This window comes from Letharia columbiana (assembly GCF_014066305.1).
Source record: "Letharia columbiana isolate WasteWater2 chromosome Unknown Sc0000006_s0, whole genome shotgun sequence".
NCBI classification, from domain to species: domain Eukaryota; kingdom Fungi; phylum Ascomycota; class Lecanoromycetes; order Lecanorales; family Parmeliaceae; genus Letharia; species Letharia columbiana.
The window spans coordinates 896,544-911,746 of record NW_023501042.1 but is presented as its reverse complement, the minus strand read 5'-3'; the positions used below and the strand labels follow the sequence as shown (position 1 = coordinate 911,746).

At 50.1% G+C, this 15,203-nt stretch overlaps 6 protein-coding genes across 6 annotated transcripts; 1 reads left to right on the top strand and 5 right to left on the bottom strand.

Moving 5' to 3' along the window:
* Window positions 1-3: 3 nt before the first annotated feature.
* Window positions 4-1,215, bottom strand: HO173_002971 (uncharacterized protein; the record flags this gene model as incomplete). The annotated part of the gene is made up of 1 exon (XM_037304902.1): window positions 4-1,215. The coding sequence occupies one exon, from the start codon at window positions 1,213-1,215 to the stop codon at window positions 4-6; it is 1,212 nt and encodes a 403-aa protein (XP_037168395.1).
* Window positions 1,216-2,469: 1,254 nt separating this feature from the next.
* Window positions 2,470-3,666, bottom strand: HO173_002970 (uncharacterized protein; the record flags this gene model as incomplete). The annotated part of the gene is made up of 2 exons (XM_037304901.1): window positions 2,470-3,493; window positions 3,551-3,666. The coding sequence occupies 2 exons, from the start codon at window positions 3,664-3,666 to the stop codon at window positions 2,470-2,472; spliced, it is 1,140 nt and encodes a 379-aa protein (XP_037168394.1).
* An 84-nt stretch (window positions 3,667-3,750) lies between these two features.
* Window positions 3,751-6,429, top strand: HO173_002969 (uncharacterized protein; the record flags this gene model as incomplete). The annotated part of the gene is made up of 1 exon (XM_037304900.1): window positions 3,751-6,429. One exon carries the CDS (start codon window positions 3,751-3,753, stop codon window positions 6,427-6,429), a length of 2,679 nt encoding a protein of 892 aa, XP_037168393.1.
* A 783-nt stretch (window positions 6,430-7,212) lies between these two features.
* Window positions 7,213-7,964, bottom strand: HO173_002968 (uncharacterized protein; the record flags this gene model as incomplete). Its single annotated transcript, XM_037304899.1, has 3 exons — window positions 7,213-7,560; window positions 7,717-7,799; window positions 7,862-7,964. The coding sequence occupies 3 exons, from the start codon at window positions 7,962-7,964 to the stop codon at window positions 7,213-7,215; spliced, it is 534 nt and encodes a 177-aa protein (XP_037168392.1).
* Window positions 7,965-9,697: 1,733 nt separating this feature from the next.
* Window positions 9,698-11,723, bottom strand: HO173_002967 (uncharacterized protein; the record flags this gene model as incomplete). Its single annotated transcript, XM_037304898.1, has 3 exons — window positions 9,698-10,171; window positions 10,226-10,587; window positions 10,637-11,723. The coding sequence occupies 3 exons, from the start codon at window positions 11,721-11,723 to the stop codon at window positions 9,698-9,700; spliced, it is 1,923 nt and encodes a 640-aa protein (XP_037168391.1).
* Window positions 11,724-12,569: 846 nt separating this feature from the next.
* On the bottom strand, window positions 12,570-14,901 carry HO173_002966 (uncharacterized protein; the record flags this gene model as incomplete). The annotated part of the gene is made up of 2 exons (XM_037304897.1): window positions 12,570-13,620; window positions 13,673-14,901. The coding sequence occupies 2 exons, from the start codon at window positions 14,899-14,901 to the stop codon at window positions 12,570-12,572; spliced, it is 2,280 nt and encodes a 759-aa protein (XP_037168390.1).
* Window positions 14,902-15,203: the final 302 nt, after the last annotated feature.

Genomic DNA, 15,203 nt, shown 5'->3' with positions numbered 1-15,203 from the left:
ATGTCAGAGCTTAGACAGCTTTTCAAGCCACAGCGGATTCAGTACGCCAGGGTCAAAAGGCGGCTGCTGCTCCTTCTTCCTCATCATCTCGTCATGCCACTTTTGCAGCTCCTTTTTCAGCCATTCGCTGATCTCTTCGGCAGCTTTTCCGGGCATTTCCAGGTGTACAGCATGGTAAGCCCCCTTCACGTATTTCGACTGTACTTTACCAGAGACAACGCCGCCATTCCCATCATCCCCGACCCCGGTTTGGTCAATCACCGTTTGGGGATACGCAGAATTGCCAATATCGGACTTGGTACCCCACAGAAACAAGAGCGGTGGCAGAATCTGAGGTAGAATACGCCTCACATGCTTGACTTCGCCACGATAGAAGCCTGGAACTACAACACTATCGCCGGGACGGGTCTTGTAGTCTGGTGCCGCCTCGTAGCCCGGGAAGGGCGGGTCAGGCCGCGCATAATTGTATACTTCTTGGGCTTTGGGAGTCGTCAAGGTCACGGCGTGCGGGTGCTGCTGCGTTGGCATGTCACGCAAGTCATACTTGACCACGCGTTCAAAGACGCGCGGATCGAAGACGGCGTAGTAAGGAGTCGCGCGCAATTTGGCCGCTGCTTCTTCGCGAGATGTCCACGTATCTCTTCGTCTTGCCAGAATGGCGATCCGATGCTGGGAGTGCTCTGGAGGCTTGTCGACTCCGTGCGATTGGAGTCGGTATCCGGTTTCGAAATAGGGCTCAATTAGTACCATGCCTGCGAAAAGGCGTTGGTGGAGGTGGGACACTAGAACTATGTTATTACAGCCCCATGACTGGCCGATACCGTAGATTGGAGGAGGCATCTGGGCTGCGAATGTATTGACCATGTGGAGCATATCCCTGGCGCTGTCGAGCCAGTGCGGTTCGTCTCCTATGATTTCTTCATTGAGTAAAAATGAAGCGCCATGGTGGGTCACGTCGCACGCCCAGGCACCGCGGATTGGTAGGTGGGCGACAAGTTCGTCGAGGAATGGCTCGTAAGATTCTTTGGAAGAGCCGATGCCGTGGGCTAGGATTAATGTAGGGTCTCCTGGTTTTGCTTGTCGGTCTTTTGGAACATAGTTTTTGAGAGATAAACGTAGATGGCCGTTTTGCTCGTCTTGGATTCCTCTTCTAAAGCCTCGAATGTGAGATGCAGGAATGATGTGCGAGGTGATGTTGAACAGATGCTCGGACATAATGGCGCTTGCAGGTAAGACAATCAGGAGTGAGTGGGCCAATTATCAAGACCTACTCTTTGGTCTTATATCAATCTGTGTCGAGCACAGGCTCTGCTAGCATTCTGCCGTTTTTCTTTAATTCCTGCCATTCTCAAGTCAAAGGAAGTAATAGCGAGGAGGTCGGCTTGGCTGAAGTCGATTACTCTACCTCCGGAGCAGCACGCTGACGCGCCTGAGACGCCCGAGACGCCAATGCACGACATCTCTAAGAATAGTAAAGTACTTAGCCTAACAAAAAATATTTATAAAAAACCTTTTTCTATTAATCTTTATTGTATTTAAAAAAAAAAAAAAATTTTTTTTTTTTTTTTTTTTTTTTTTTTTTTTTTTTTTTTTAAAATAAAAAATTTTTTTTTTTTTTTTTTTTTTTTTTTTTTTTTTTTTTTTTTAAAAAAATTTTTTTTTTTTTTTTTTTTGGGGGTAAAAAAATTTTTTTTTTTTTTTTATAATTATAAAAAAAAGGGGAAAAAAAATAAAATTTTCTTTTTTTTTTTTTTTGGCTACTTTCATGTTTACCTACGTCACTTCTAGCCTGTCACTCTCCTTTCTTTGTCTTACTTAACATTGTATACATCTGGCATCTGTAAATTGTCCATTCATCACAGCTCAAGTGACGTTCCTTTTGCAGGCAAATCCCGCATGTAATTGAGGTAGATGTTTCCATGACGAGAGGTAGCTTAGCTCTGGACTCTTCGATAAGTGAGACCTTAGCTCATCCGGTATTTCCTTCACGGTATCATCAGTAGTCTCTGGATTCTCATCCGAGTGCAAGAAGATCTTCATTTCCTGCTGATCGCAAAGTCACCAGCGCAGCATGAGTCGAAAAGAGGTGGTAGATGACAATCACTATGAAGAGTTTGAGCGTCATCATGGAAATGTGAACGCACGAACAAGTGCCAAAGGCCTATGGCTTATGCAACAGGCCTCTGACCTAGAACTTGACAAAAAAAATTTGCACCGCCTCCATTGCTCTGCTCAGATGGGAATATTGGCACAAAGATTGTTGTTCGCATAGGACGGCAGCGCAAGAAGAAATTCTTACCGCTATCGAACAGAGTGTAGAAGTGGCCAACATCTGGAGCAAGAGCGCTTGGGATTGGCCTTGGACCTATTTTGGAAGGCTCGGACTGGCCTCCGCTTATATCAAGGAACTCGCGGTTCTGGTGGTTTCCCCAGATGCAGAGCTTCTCCATCTGCTATCCTCTGGCTGGCCTAGCCCTTTCTTCGCAAGTTCAGGATCTGAGAAAGCTTTACCTCTCCCTTCCCTCCCCATCCCGCAACACCATTCTCGACTTCCGGTCTGACGGCTACGTACCAAGCCCACGCTCTCTTGTCGAGCTCTTCGCGGTCCAAGAGTGCCCAAGATTGGAACACTAAATCCAATGCCCGTAGGACCAGGCCTAGGTTCCATTGTTTTTCCACTTTTAGCATGGCTGCAGACTTCTTCTTTGGCGACGATGCTTCGTCCGTTGGAGACGGTACCGAGGCAAACGACTTAAGCAGATACGCTCTTGCGGATTGAGCAGTGTAGATGGGCAAGCCGGAACCTTCCGCACCCTGCGCACCAGAGACCAGCGGACCATTAGAGGAACGCAAAGCTTCGAGGTCAAGGCCCCACAGTGCTGGCTCATCATCGGCTTCGCTGTCTTGCTTCAAAGTCTTTTGACTGTCCATAGCATCTGAGGTCTCTTTCAGATTTCCTGCCGCCTCAGGTTTCTCCTTCCACTCGTAACCCCATCTCTTCATAACTCTAATACTCCTTCCCATTACACGAATTTTGGGCTGCCCTTGGCCCCAGCCATCGTTTTCAGCACTAGTCCCCTTCTCTATGCCCAAGCTGAGGGCTTTAGTCCTTGCATTCACGCTTACGACTGCTTGAGCCAGGCTTAGTCGGGAGGATAACGGCTGGGTTGGCATTGTGAATTCCAGTAACTTGGTCGCAAACGCCAAGACTAGTGGGGCTCGATTGGTGTGTACAATAATCTTCGCCAGCTCTTCCTCGTCAGCATCGGATTTAGGGAGGGCCAGAGACTCTTCGATCGCAGCTGGAGTAGCAACGTCTCCCGTAGATACGGTCTTCTTGCGCTTGGCTGGTGATTCCGAAGAAGGGTCTCCAGGCTCCCTCCCTCTCTTCTTGGTGATTCTTTTGGCAGCACTCAATACTTGCTTTGCGAGCTTCTCATCTGTAAATATAGCCTGGATAGCTGTGATGGATGACTTTGCAAGAGAGTCTGAGCTGAGTCAGAGGTCAGCTTGTTTTAATTTTGGACCAGACCAGAAAGACTACTCTTGCCTTGTGAGGTTGGCGCTCTGTAGCTCCTTAATCTTGCTCATAGCCGTTGGAAGCGGTATTCTCGCATCTTGGGAGAGAAATCGCAGCAGCGCCTGAATCTCTTTTTTGGTGGTCATCTTGGCTCATCAACAGTTGACATATTTCCTATATCGGGAGACAAGAGAGTCGAACCGTGAGACCGAAGGACGCCTGCATCACTCATGATGGCAAGGTGGAAGGAGGCAGCAGCTCCACCTAGCGTTTTACAGGCCCGCTTCACGGACTTATCTAGTCTGCAACCCTTAAAGCCGATCGGGAAAAACACGCTGTTGAAGCAGCGTCCGATCTCTATACTGAGTTACTTGGTTACTGACGCTGCAATCATCACTGCCATTGTGAGCTTCAGTTCTCCTTGTCACATTCACCTCGCCATGGTAAAGGACTCCAAAATCAAAGAGTTCCCGGATATTAGCAATAAACTTACAGCACCGACCAAGAAGTCTATCTTCGAAAAGCAGAAAGCGGAAGCGGAAGCAAAGCGTCAAAGAGAGCAGGAAGAAACAGCTGCTGTCTATGAGGATTTCGTAAAGTCTTTTGACGATGAGGAGAATGGAGTGAGATCAAGTGGTGGCCCTTCAAGAGGAGGAGGCTTTGGAGATCGAGGAGGATTCACGGGACTTGGAAAGAGACACTATTCTGGGCCACCTGCCGGAAATGCTGGCAAAAGTGGCTTGGGTGGAGGACGTGGTAGTGGACCAGGCAGTCTAGGGCCACCTTCGACATCACTATCACGCAAAAGAGCTTACGATGGATCGCTACCTACGCAGAGGGAAGGTCTGTTCGCTTTTGAAGATGCTAGGGAGGGTCCAGCAGACCCCAAGACTGCTTTACAGCACTCAGACGACGAAGACACTGGCAGTAATTCGAGGACGCAGGAGAGAGCTATACCAAAGCCTACAATTCGTCTGTCATCTCTGCCACCAGGCACGTCGCCTGCCGCAATCAAGGCTATCCTGCCCCCAAATTTGACAGTGGACGCAATACGAATGTTGCCTCCCTCTGGGCCCGGAACAATGGAGCGGAAGTCTTCATCAGCGGTTGTGACTCTGGCTAAAGACACACCCGCGCTCGACATTGATACCGTTGTTAGCGCTCTGCAAAACAGATACATGGGCCGTGGCTTCTATCTATCGCTTTCGAGGCATTTATCCTCGGCTTCGATAGGCCTGGATACGCCATCGTTGGGCCTCTCGTCTTCAATATCCTCCCTCCCATTTGGTGCACGTCCTATACCACCTCCCAATCTGGGGAGAGCACCCCCAGGTGGACATCGCGGCGGATTTGCTCCACCATCATCGTACAATTCAACACAATATGGGAGAAGCGCTCCTCAAGTCCAAGTCAATGTCAATCCACCAGGAGATCTTAAGCAGCTCAAGCTTATACACAAGACTCTGGAGGCGCTACTGACCCATGGCCCTGAGTTTGAGGCTCTCCTTATGAGCAGAAAGGAGGTAAAAAACGACGAGAAATGGGCATGGCTATGGGATTCTCGTAGTGCTGGCGGTGTGTACTATCGCTGGAGACTGTGGGACATTCTTACAGGAGCATCAAGACGAAAAGGGCGCGACTTCTCATCTTCCCAGCACATCTTTGAAGGTGGAGCAGCATGGGCAATGCCAGATAGAGGCCTGCCTTTCGAGTACGCGACCCGCCTCGAAGAGCTTGTCTCAGACTCGGATTACGACTCATCTGAAGACGAAGACTCTGGAGACGAAGGACGTAGACGATACGCTCACCATCACGGAGGAGCACCCCCACCCGACGGACCCAGTCTAGATGCCGACAACGAAGCCTACCTTAACCCACTTCAAAAAGCGAAACTTGTCCACCTCCTCGCAAGACTTCCTACAACCAACGCCAAGCTCCGTCGAGGCGACGTAGCTCGCGTAACGGCTTTTGCAATCCAGCACGCCGGCGAAGGCGCAGAAGAAGTAGTCCAGATGATTGTATCCAACGTACAAAACCCCTTCGCGTTCACCAGCGCCAATCCAGACCGCCAGCCCCCAAATGAAGAAAAAGACGACGACCCACCCGCGGAAAACACACCCAACCCTTCAACAATGGAAAAAGAAATAGAAGACCTTTCCCCAGCCAAACTCATAGCTCTGTACCTAATCTCCGACATCCTCTCCTCCAGCTCCACCTCCGGCGTCCGCCACGCTTGGCGCTACCGCCAACTTTTCGAAGCCGCCCTCAAACGCCACAAAACCTTCGAACATCTCGGCCGCCTAGACAAACGCATGAATTGGGGCCGTCTGCGTGCCGAGAAATGGAAACGCAGCGTCCAAAGCGTGTTAGCGCTATGGGAAGGCTGGTGTGTCTTTCCGCAAGCGAGTCAGGAGCATTTCGGTAGCGTCTTCGCCAATCCGCCGCTTGGGAAGGAGGAGGAGGCGGCAAAGATGGCGAGTGAGGAGGCAGAGAAGGTGGCGGAGAAGGCGAAGAGTAGGTGGAAGACGGTGGATGAGCAGACGGCGGAGAGAGAAGCTGAGATGGCGAAGCGGGCGGAGGAGGATGATAAGATGGATGTGGATGGTGAGCCGATGGTTGAGGATGAAGGAGATGTGGATGGCGTGCCGATGGAGGATGAGGATGAGGATGTTGATGGCGAGCCCATGGTTGATTCGGACGACGAACAACCCAGCGTTCCTAGAACAGAAGGATCAGAGGATCAGCCTAAAGCAGAGCTGTCGAGGCGGGAGGCACTGGCTGCTTCCATTGCTGCGAGATTGGGCAAAGGAGCTGGTCCAGAAGCTCCGAAAGCTGCGTCGCCCGCTGCAGCTGCACGGACGCGAAGGCCGAAAGCAGCAGATATGTTTGCGGATTCTGATAGCGAGTAAGATGGTAAAACATGTATATTTGATTACATCCTGGTAAATAGTGCTGTGCTGGATCATGCCGGATCGAGCCGCCTGTCAGGCAAGCTATCACCAAAAGCAAAAAGAGAAAATGAAGGCGGCACTTAGTTGGAATTAAAACCGTCTCAATGTCACGTTAAACCTGGCCACCAACCCGAAACAATGCCCCGTCGGTGAACAACCTGATTCAAAAACAAAAAGTATCGAACAGCACAAGAAACTCCCCTCGTCGACATCGACTCTGTTAGAACCCTGAGGGTTGGTAACGTACCCGACCGTCAACGTTGCCTGCCGGACCTGCGTTTTGAGAGAGAGAGAGGAACCGTTCAGACATGCTCTCTCGAAAGACGGATGTTTCCGCCCTCGCTCGTTGCCGGTACGACGTTTTCACAACCAGAGTGGGGGAGCTCCGGACGGCGAACTGGGTGGGGCCTCTTTGGAAACAGGGAAGGAGAACACTGAGGCATGCATGGGAAGAGGAGCTGATGCGATTGGATGGATACGGGAACCGGGTCTCGTGCCAACGTGCAAAAGACTGTTTGTCTGATTATGCTTTTCCGCTGAGCGTTGAGCCACCGAATAAGATGTTTCCGCTCGATGCGCGTGAGAGATGCCGATTCACCGGACACCAGACGCTCGATCCACTAACGCTCACGCATATTAAATACCAGTCACGGTGCCGACACCACGCTGCATTCCTCGGCCCTAATGGATACCACCGTGAATTGAACCACCCTTTACACTCAGCCCTTCCTTCAAGTCTTCTTACAGCAGAACCGCAGCAAGCCCAATGGCACCACCAATCACGCCTCCCGCCGCCTCGATCCTCCCAGCACCGCTTTTGCTCTTCGATGAAGCCGTGGTGCTCGCACTGGTCATCGTGGCAGTGCCAGTCGAAGAAGTAGCTGCAGCAGATGAGGTGCTAGAAGCGATGGCTTGGACGTCGGAAGGCATGAGGGTACCGCAGGTCTTGCAGGCTTCAGAGCCGGGGTTGGCGATACGGCATTGGGCGAAAGTGGCTTCGCAGATGAAGTTGGGCAGGGTGCCTTGGTATGCGGCTATGTTTGAGGGACCGGTGCCGTTGGCGCAGGTGCAAGTGAATTCGAGGGATGACTAGAAGGGGTTTGTTAGCTAAGTTGGGTGGGGCGTTTTGGGGTTGAAGAATGGATTGAGAGTGGGAGAATGAGAAGGTTGGTGAGGGTGTTGGTGATGATGATGGTGACGGTGGTGGTGATGCTGCAGCTGGGAAGAGTCTTGTGTGGGACTTACGCCAGTGCAAGAGTTAGCTTTGGTCTGTGTTTGTCCACCACATAACGTTGGGCAGTTGGCCGTTTCGCCTTGACACCATTGATCTACGTTCCCCGTCAGCATTGGCGTTGTCAATAGGATTGGAAGTCGAGGAGAGGTATCATACTCTTCTCAGTCAAATCGACAGAGGTGGGATCGAAAGTGGTGTTGCTCTGCGCGGCGGCAAAGCTCAGGACGAGGGAGATAAACAGGAAAGTAAGGGATAGCATGTTGATTTTGATAGCGCTGTTTTCGCACTGGATTGAGGCTCTCTGATCTGAGGGATTGGTGAGTGGATTGATGAGATTTATAAGGCAGATGAAGATGTTGATGTTGATGATACTCTTTGACGTGATAGAGTAGCAGGTGTTTGGGGAGGGAGAAGAGTTGAGTTGAGTTGAGTTGAGTGAGTGAGTTGTGTGATGATGAGATTGCTCGGGGACTGGGGGAAATTTGAAACCGAAATATCTTGGACTTTTAAATAATCGCGCTAAAAAGATAAGTAAAGTACCTTACTGCAAAATAAAGTAAGGATAGAAAATACGCTAACGATTTAACGTCCAGAATCCGACCAACCGGGACAGATGGGTTCCAACGGCAACGATTAGGTACATGTACATGTATATCTTATTAATTAACATATCGCCACCTCCAGAATTACGGCGGACGAAGGCTGATACTACGACAAAATCAAATCATTAGATTTTTTTCTGATTCTATTTTCTTTCTTTACGATTTCTAGTATCTATAGATTCTAATGTCTTAAGTTCTCTTTATAATATTTATAGAATACCTTCTTAAGATAATCTTATTAAGATTTCTTCTCGAAGTATTCTCAAGACACTCTTTAGGGCATACTCTCCGAGGTACTCTTCGTGATACGCTTCGGGTACTCCGGTATTCCCGAGTCGCTTCGGGTACCTTCGGGGACGCTCGAGTACTCTCCGGTAATCTTCGAGATCCGCTTCGAGGTACCTGAGAATTCTTCGAGAAATTCTTTTAAAATACCCTATAAGCTAGAGTTCTCTTTATAATATTTCTAGAATACTCTTCTTAAGATGATTTTTTAAGATGTCCACCAGGTCCTTCTCGAAGTTTTTCTCAAGACACTCTTTAGGGCATACTCTCCAAGGTACTCTTCGTGATACGCTTCGGGGTACTCTCCGAGTATTCTCCGAGGTTCGCTTCTGGTACTCTTCGGGGTACGCTTTCGAGTACTCTCCGGGTAATCTTCGAGATCCGCTTCGAGGTACTCTTGAAGAGATATTCTTTCGAGAAATTCTTTTTTAAGAAATACTCTTTGAGTTGACAGGGGTTGCCTAGCCAACATGACTAGTGGGCCTTGACCATAGTAGATATCAGGCTCTACACCAGTCATACATAGTCCAACTTATCCTTCTACCTCTGAACGTATCTAGTTAATCCCTCTTGCAATCAAGTCGATTTTGTTTTTGATAGTTTAGTTTTGTCGTAGTGTTATAGCATTCGTCCGCCGCCGTAACAGATCGATTTCAACGGCAACGATTCATAGGTACATATATATGATTATGTCGCCACCTCCAGAACCTCGATTCGTCTCCCCCATAATATAAATAGGACATAAATAGTAAAGTAGTCACGGATAATAAATACCTTTCACCCGACGGCATCCGCCCTGCAGGCATTATTCTTCCTCTTTGGCGTTTTCAATCTTGGCTTGGCTCTCAAAACTTGACTTCTAGTGGAATCGATCAGTATACATTGTAGGATTATCACACCTACGTAGCTCTTTGATAGTCGCCCAAGTCAAAAAAGCTGGTGCGCATGAATATCTGTCGAATCCCGAATCGAAAAAAGACGCCTCATACCGAATTGCTAAGTCCTGTAAAAGGGCTCCCAGGACCTCGGTCTCATATGCGCCTTGGTGAAAGTAAATCCTTTCCCCCGAGAACCATGGGCTGGCAGTCCACATAACTTCAACATATCATAACTCCTCTTCCATTTCCTCTGCCTTCACTGCCTCATCTACTGCCTGTGATCCGAGCTGGCCGCCAAATATGACCTTCTCTTGTGTAGACAGGCCCAAGATATCGCCAAAGCCAGGCTTGTCCTGTGCTACCGGCCCAACATTCTTCTTGTCTTGCGCAGTGGCTCCAAGCACATCTCCATTGGCACCCAAGAGTCCCAGTCCAAGCTTCGATCTCACACCTTCCTCGTCTAGTCCTGAGACGCTCGCTCGCTGCCTCTTGAGTGGGCTGCCAATCATTGCATCCTCAGGTGCTTTGGAAGAGCCTCCGTCATAGACAGTACTCGGGAGGAGCGTCGTGGGTGATTGCGCTACGTTTTGCTGATATGGAGGGGTAGAACCTGCGGTAGGAGTGTTGGAGGGGGGAGATTTCCTGTGAGCAGGCGCAGGCGAAGGCAAGTCCATCTGATCAGCGGAATGCTGTCGTTTTAACTAGATTGATTGTGAGCATCGGCGAGAGTCTTCAGTGGACTGAGGTATGCTTACCCTTATCTTCTGGACACCTTCTGCCAGCTCGCCTTGGCGTCTGGCGTCCTCTGGCGATAGCATACCATTGGCTTCCTGGATATCATCTCCCTCGGTCTTGATCAACACTTCTTTCGAAATCCCAACGTCTTCGTCGCTGTCTTCATCGTTGGACCTCTTGTTGCCGGCTTTGTCTTTGACCCCGTTTGTCTCAGATCGCTCATTTGGGTCTCGAAACGTCGAGAAGCCCATAAGACCGTTCGGGTTTAGAGGTTTCAGCTTGGCAAAATCGGCTTGCATTGATCTTCGCTTGCCGTTCGAGGCTGCAAGCTTGTCTGGGGTTTTTGGTGATATGGGGAGGATCCCCATCTTCTGGAGTTGCTCTGGTATACATTAGCTCCGTAGCGTATTTTATGATTGAAGAGTGCTTACTTTCGCCACGGTACAGAAACGTGAAGACAGCGAATGGTCTATCTGGAGGATCGATCCCAGTCACCGTCTGCGTACTAATCGACTTCGGATCTAGTGACTTCGGCTGGGCAAAGCTCGTTGTATGATCTACTTCTTCAGTGCTGTTCCCATCAGTCTTTGCTCCGTTCTCATTGCCTCTGCCCATCTCATCGTCATCATCGTGAGCATCGAATTGGGGCGAATATTCTCCCCTCTTGATCTCTCCAGATGCCAGTACCCTGAACAAAGCAACCTTGATCTGCCCCGTTGATTCAGGTACTGGGTCATCATCTGAGTCCGAACCTGACCCCGAAAGGAACATCTCATCCGAATCCGACATCTGCTCCAAGGGCGATTGGTTGTCTGCCCCATACCGAAGAACACCTTTTTCGGACCGGTCTTGTCCTCCCAGCAGCGAGGACTCAGCTTCGTCATCGCTGTCTGTTTTTAGCTTTCTCCGCCGTCTCTTTTTTTCTATCTTCTGTCGTCGTCGCTCAATCTTTGCGGCTGCATCCTTCCCTTCCAGATCAAGCCCGTTCAACCATCTCTCAAGCCCTACTTCTCGAAACAGGAACTCCCGTTCTGCAAGGCCCCCACCCTCTGACTCGGGTACACCAACCCATCTTGAGTTGACCCATGTCTCCTCTCCTCTTCGTAGAAGCGTAGCAACCTCCTCTTTGGCCCTGCCGTCAAAGTAGATGTACGCAGCGATGGTCTCGTTGGGTGATGTAGTTAGAGGAACGTAGGGACCGATAACACTCCCATATCTCCCTCGATCTCCTGTGAGGCTTGGTAGCCCACTGACTATTCGAGGTCTTGGGTAAGGGTTCTCTGGTGCTGATTTGGGTTGGGAGTACGGGACATTGAGACCCGGCGTGAGTAGTGTAATAGAGATAGCGAACGTAGATTGCTCAGGTTGGTTGGACGTCGAGTTCTGTGGTATTTTGGCAGGTGGAACCGGGATGTAAGAGCTTATGCGAGAGAATCGGGATTGCTTCTGGATGGAGTACTCTGGAAGTGGACCTTCCGGTGTATGAATGCTGACAGCAAGACCCTTAAAGCAAGGCATCTCTGCTAAGGACTGTGCTCTGTCGACCCAGAGCTTGGTGAATCGGCTCACCCCAAAGAGCTATCGTAGAGCTTTGCTAGCAAACCTCGTCAGTGCCAACAGGACAGATTCGCTGCGACGACCCGCGTGGCTGATGTACCCAGTTTGTATGCCTGGATCGGCGGCTGAATTTGGATCCAAGAGAGTTTGTCGGTCAGAAACCTTGGGGGCAGGAGAGCTTCGGGAGACACCAAGTCTTCAGGCGGGGCCGGGACGAGAAGAGCTGGCCGGTGAAGCTGTAAGAGCGAGCATCGCCTCTACAATGAATACGGCATATGCAAAAAAGGGGAGCTAAGAAGAAGAGCAAGTGATCAGATCATCTCTGTGGTGTTGAGTCCTGGGAAAGAGTAATGCTCGTGACGCGGAGAGTCGCCTTCTTTCAATATGGCTTTAGCCTCAGACGTAGGGCTGAAGCAAAATTGGGGATAACGACGGTACGAGCAGCACCATGAGTGCTAGTTTGAGCGTGTTTCAACGCAGATTTTTCGGGCAGTCTTGCACCGACGTACTGTTGGTCATAATGTTTCCCTGACCATTTATGTTAGTCGACTGATACGTCAACATTTACTCTACGCTAACATGGTGGCAAAGCTAGGAAGACATGCAAAGCCGACACACAATATCATAGAACTCCAGTGGGAACACCTTGCTCATAATCCCACCCGCGATACCCTCATGACCCACATCATGTTCTCAACGCCCCCAGTACCCTACCATCGCGAACCTAACCCAATCACAAAGAAGCGAAAAGTAGAGGGGCCAGAAAGTATGCCAAACAATCAATGAAGCAAGAATAGTCCACCAGCGTTAGTCAGTCATCCATCCATCCGCACTGACAAGAACTCGGAGGTGTAAATCTCTTGTCCATGGCTCCCCTCTTTTGGGAAAACCCGATGGTGAAGCAGCAGGCGCTGAAAGAGGTGGACCACCAGTGATCCCCTGCATCGCCTGATTCTGAATGAGGCTTTGGCTTTCAGTCTCGGAAAGGTAAACGGTGTTTACCAGGTGCGTACTCGGATTGATGACAGGACCCGGTTGGTAGGTATTTAGGATCTGCATCTGTTTGCAATATGGCTGACTAGGGTTTAGTGGGCGGCGCTCTTCGATCTTCACAGACTTGGGATAGGATGCTGGACTTGTAGGACTTTGACGTTTGAACCGTGATCCCGGGAATTGAGAAGACCCTGAGCTCGATGCTGCTGCGCTGGGAGACGCATTCGATGCACTGGCGCTCGCGTCCTGAGTAACGAAGATGAAACCTTCAAGGATCGTATTGTTCCAGTAACAGAACCAAGGCCTGTCGACTGGTTTTGCAATTGAGTCACTCGTCCATTCATCATCGTCTTGCCGTCCTATCAAGCTTCCGTGGTTTTCAAGTCCTTTGTCGGAGAACCAACGCTTGAGAAGCGACCGCTTCGCGTTTGGTATTCCACCGGGTATATCTCCTTCGTGGACAATGACAACCTTGTCGTACTGTTGCTGAAAAACATACGCAGGGCCCTTGTTGAAGTCGTCTTTGTCTTTCATGAGCACCAAGTTGGCTGGTTGCTTGAGTTGCGGAGGCTGGGAGCCATAACGCACGTAACCGTCAGAGGGCGTCTCATATGATAGAGATATTATTGGAGCATTCGAGGCTGCCATGGTCACTACCATACTTAGATTGGCGCCCGTTGCGCAGTCCCAAGCACAGCTTTGAGCACTGTTGGTCAGGCATGAGTTCGTGTTAGAGACGGAATTGGTCAGAGAAACAGCAAAGGTGCCAGTTGGAAGAGCTGGAAGGTTGGCTGGGGTGGAAGCAAGCGGTACTGCATCCGGCAGGCTCGGCATCATGGTCGCCGTGACTGTGGCAGTCGGTGCACTGCTTGAGCAAGTTAGCGATTGTAGAAATTGAGTAATTTGGTATATCCTACGCTGAGCTTGCTGAGGCTGTGACAGTATGTGCGGCTTCTGGCTCATTGTATCTTGTGGCTTCTTCGATGTGCTTATGGGCTATCATACCCCCAATTCCTCCTCCCAGTATGACCGCGAGGATCACGACCACTGACATGACAAATAAAAGCCAACATGGGATTACGCCGCAGCAGACTCGAACTCTGCTCTTGCTCTTTTCTCGGACTCTTTCCTTGAAGCTCCCACCTTCGTCTTTTGGAATGGCGGAAATAGCAGCAGTCGAATTTAATTGCGTGGAGCTGTCACCGAAAGGATTTGTGGAGCTTGCGTTGTCTCTTGAGCTATTCAGATGGTGCCTGGTGCTATGCAATGTCTCCTGTGAGTCTTCTGGTGCAGCTGGCACAGCGCTTCTCCTGATACTCCCGCTTTCGGAAATGTAATTTGGCGGTACGCCACTTCTCCTAACACTCCCCATTCCTGACGTGTACTTAGGTGGTATGCCGTTGGCGAATCGAGTATAGGGAGGGAGTTGCTCTGCATAGCCATCCGGGCCTATAAGGTCGTCAACATCTTCTCGATCAGGTCCAAGATGTCGCTGATAATCCTGATCCATGCCCGGAAAGCCAGCAACAGGAATTTGCTCATCCTCCGGGACAGTGTTTTGCGGGTACATGCCGTAGGGTTGTGTAGGTCCACTAGGTCCGGAGTAAGATCTCTCTGGTTGTCTTATCGTTGACGTTGTTGCTATGCTTGGAGTTCGTGTCAATCCGATGTCCTGCGGATACATTCCATACGGGTGGCTAGGTCCCATTGCTCCCCGATAAGGACTTTGTGCGCGAGAGAAGTCAGACATCGGTGTGGTCCTTGTTGATCTTTGTAGTGCTGGAGTAAAACTTCCGAGGTCTGAAACGGACGTGACACTGCGAGGTCCATGAGAGACTCGTGAGGCATGATCATCAACTGTAGGTGCAACTGAACTGCTCGTTTCACTTCGCTGTGACCCTCTGCTTCGCCGTGTTCGCGATTCGAAGGATTGTTGTCTATACGATGATCGCCTGGACGGAACGAAAAGTGAAGTGCCGTCATGACCATCATCACGATCCGTAGGGGTTTCGTAATGGCCATCGGTCACTTCATATGGCTCCAGGGCAAATTCATCGCTGAACACGTCTGTATGCGAGGAACGGACAGATCCACGGGCTCGTGATGGTATCTCGAGCATTGAACGTCGGTCGGCCTGGTTCGCCATTGGGAGAATCTCCGTTCTGCGCAAGTTTGGACACCAGCCTCGGAATCAACAGCGGCGCCAATCAATCTCTGTCGACGTCAATGCATTCTCAACTCTCTCCTCTTCTCAACTCCGCTCTCGTTTGCGGCGGCCAACTTCTGGAATCGTGGTGGTTGAAGATGGAATTGTGGACAACTGATCGGGCCAGGAGGTGCGTTCGGCCGGTCAAGGCTTGGCTTGGCTTGGCGCTTCAACGGAAAATACCAAAGACAAAAAAGCCCCTGAAAACATCCAAATAAAAAAAAAAACATTAAATCAAAAAA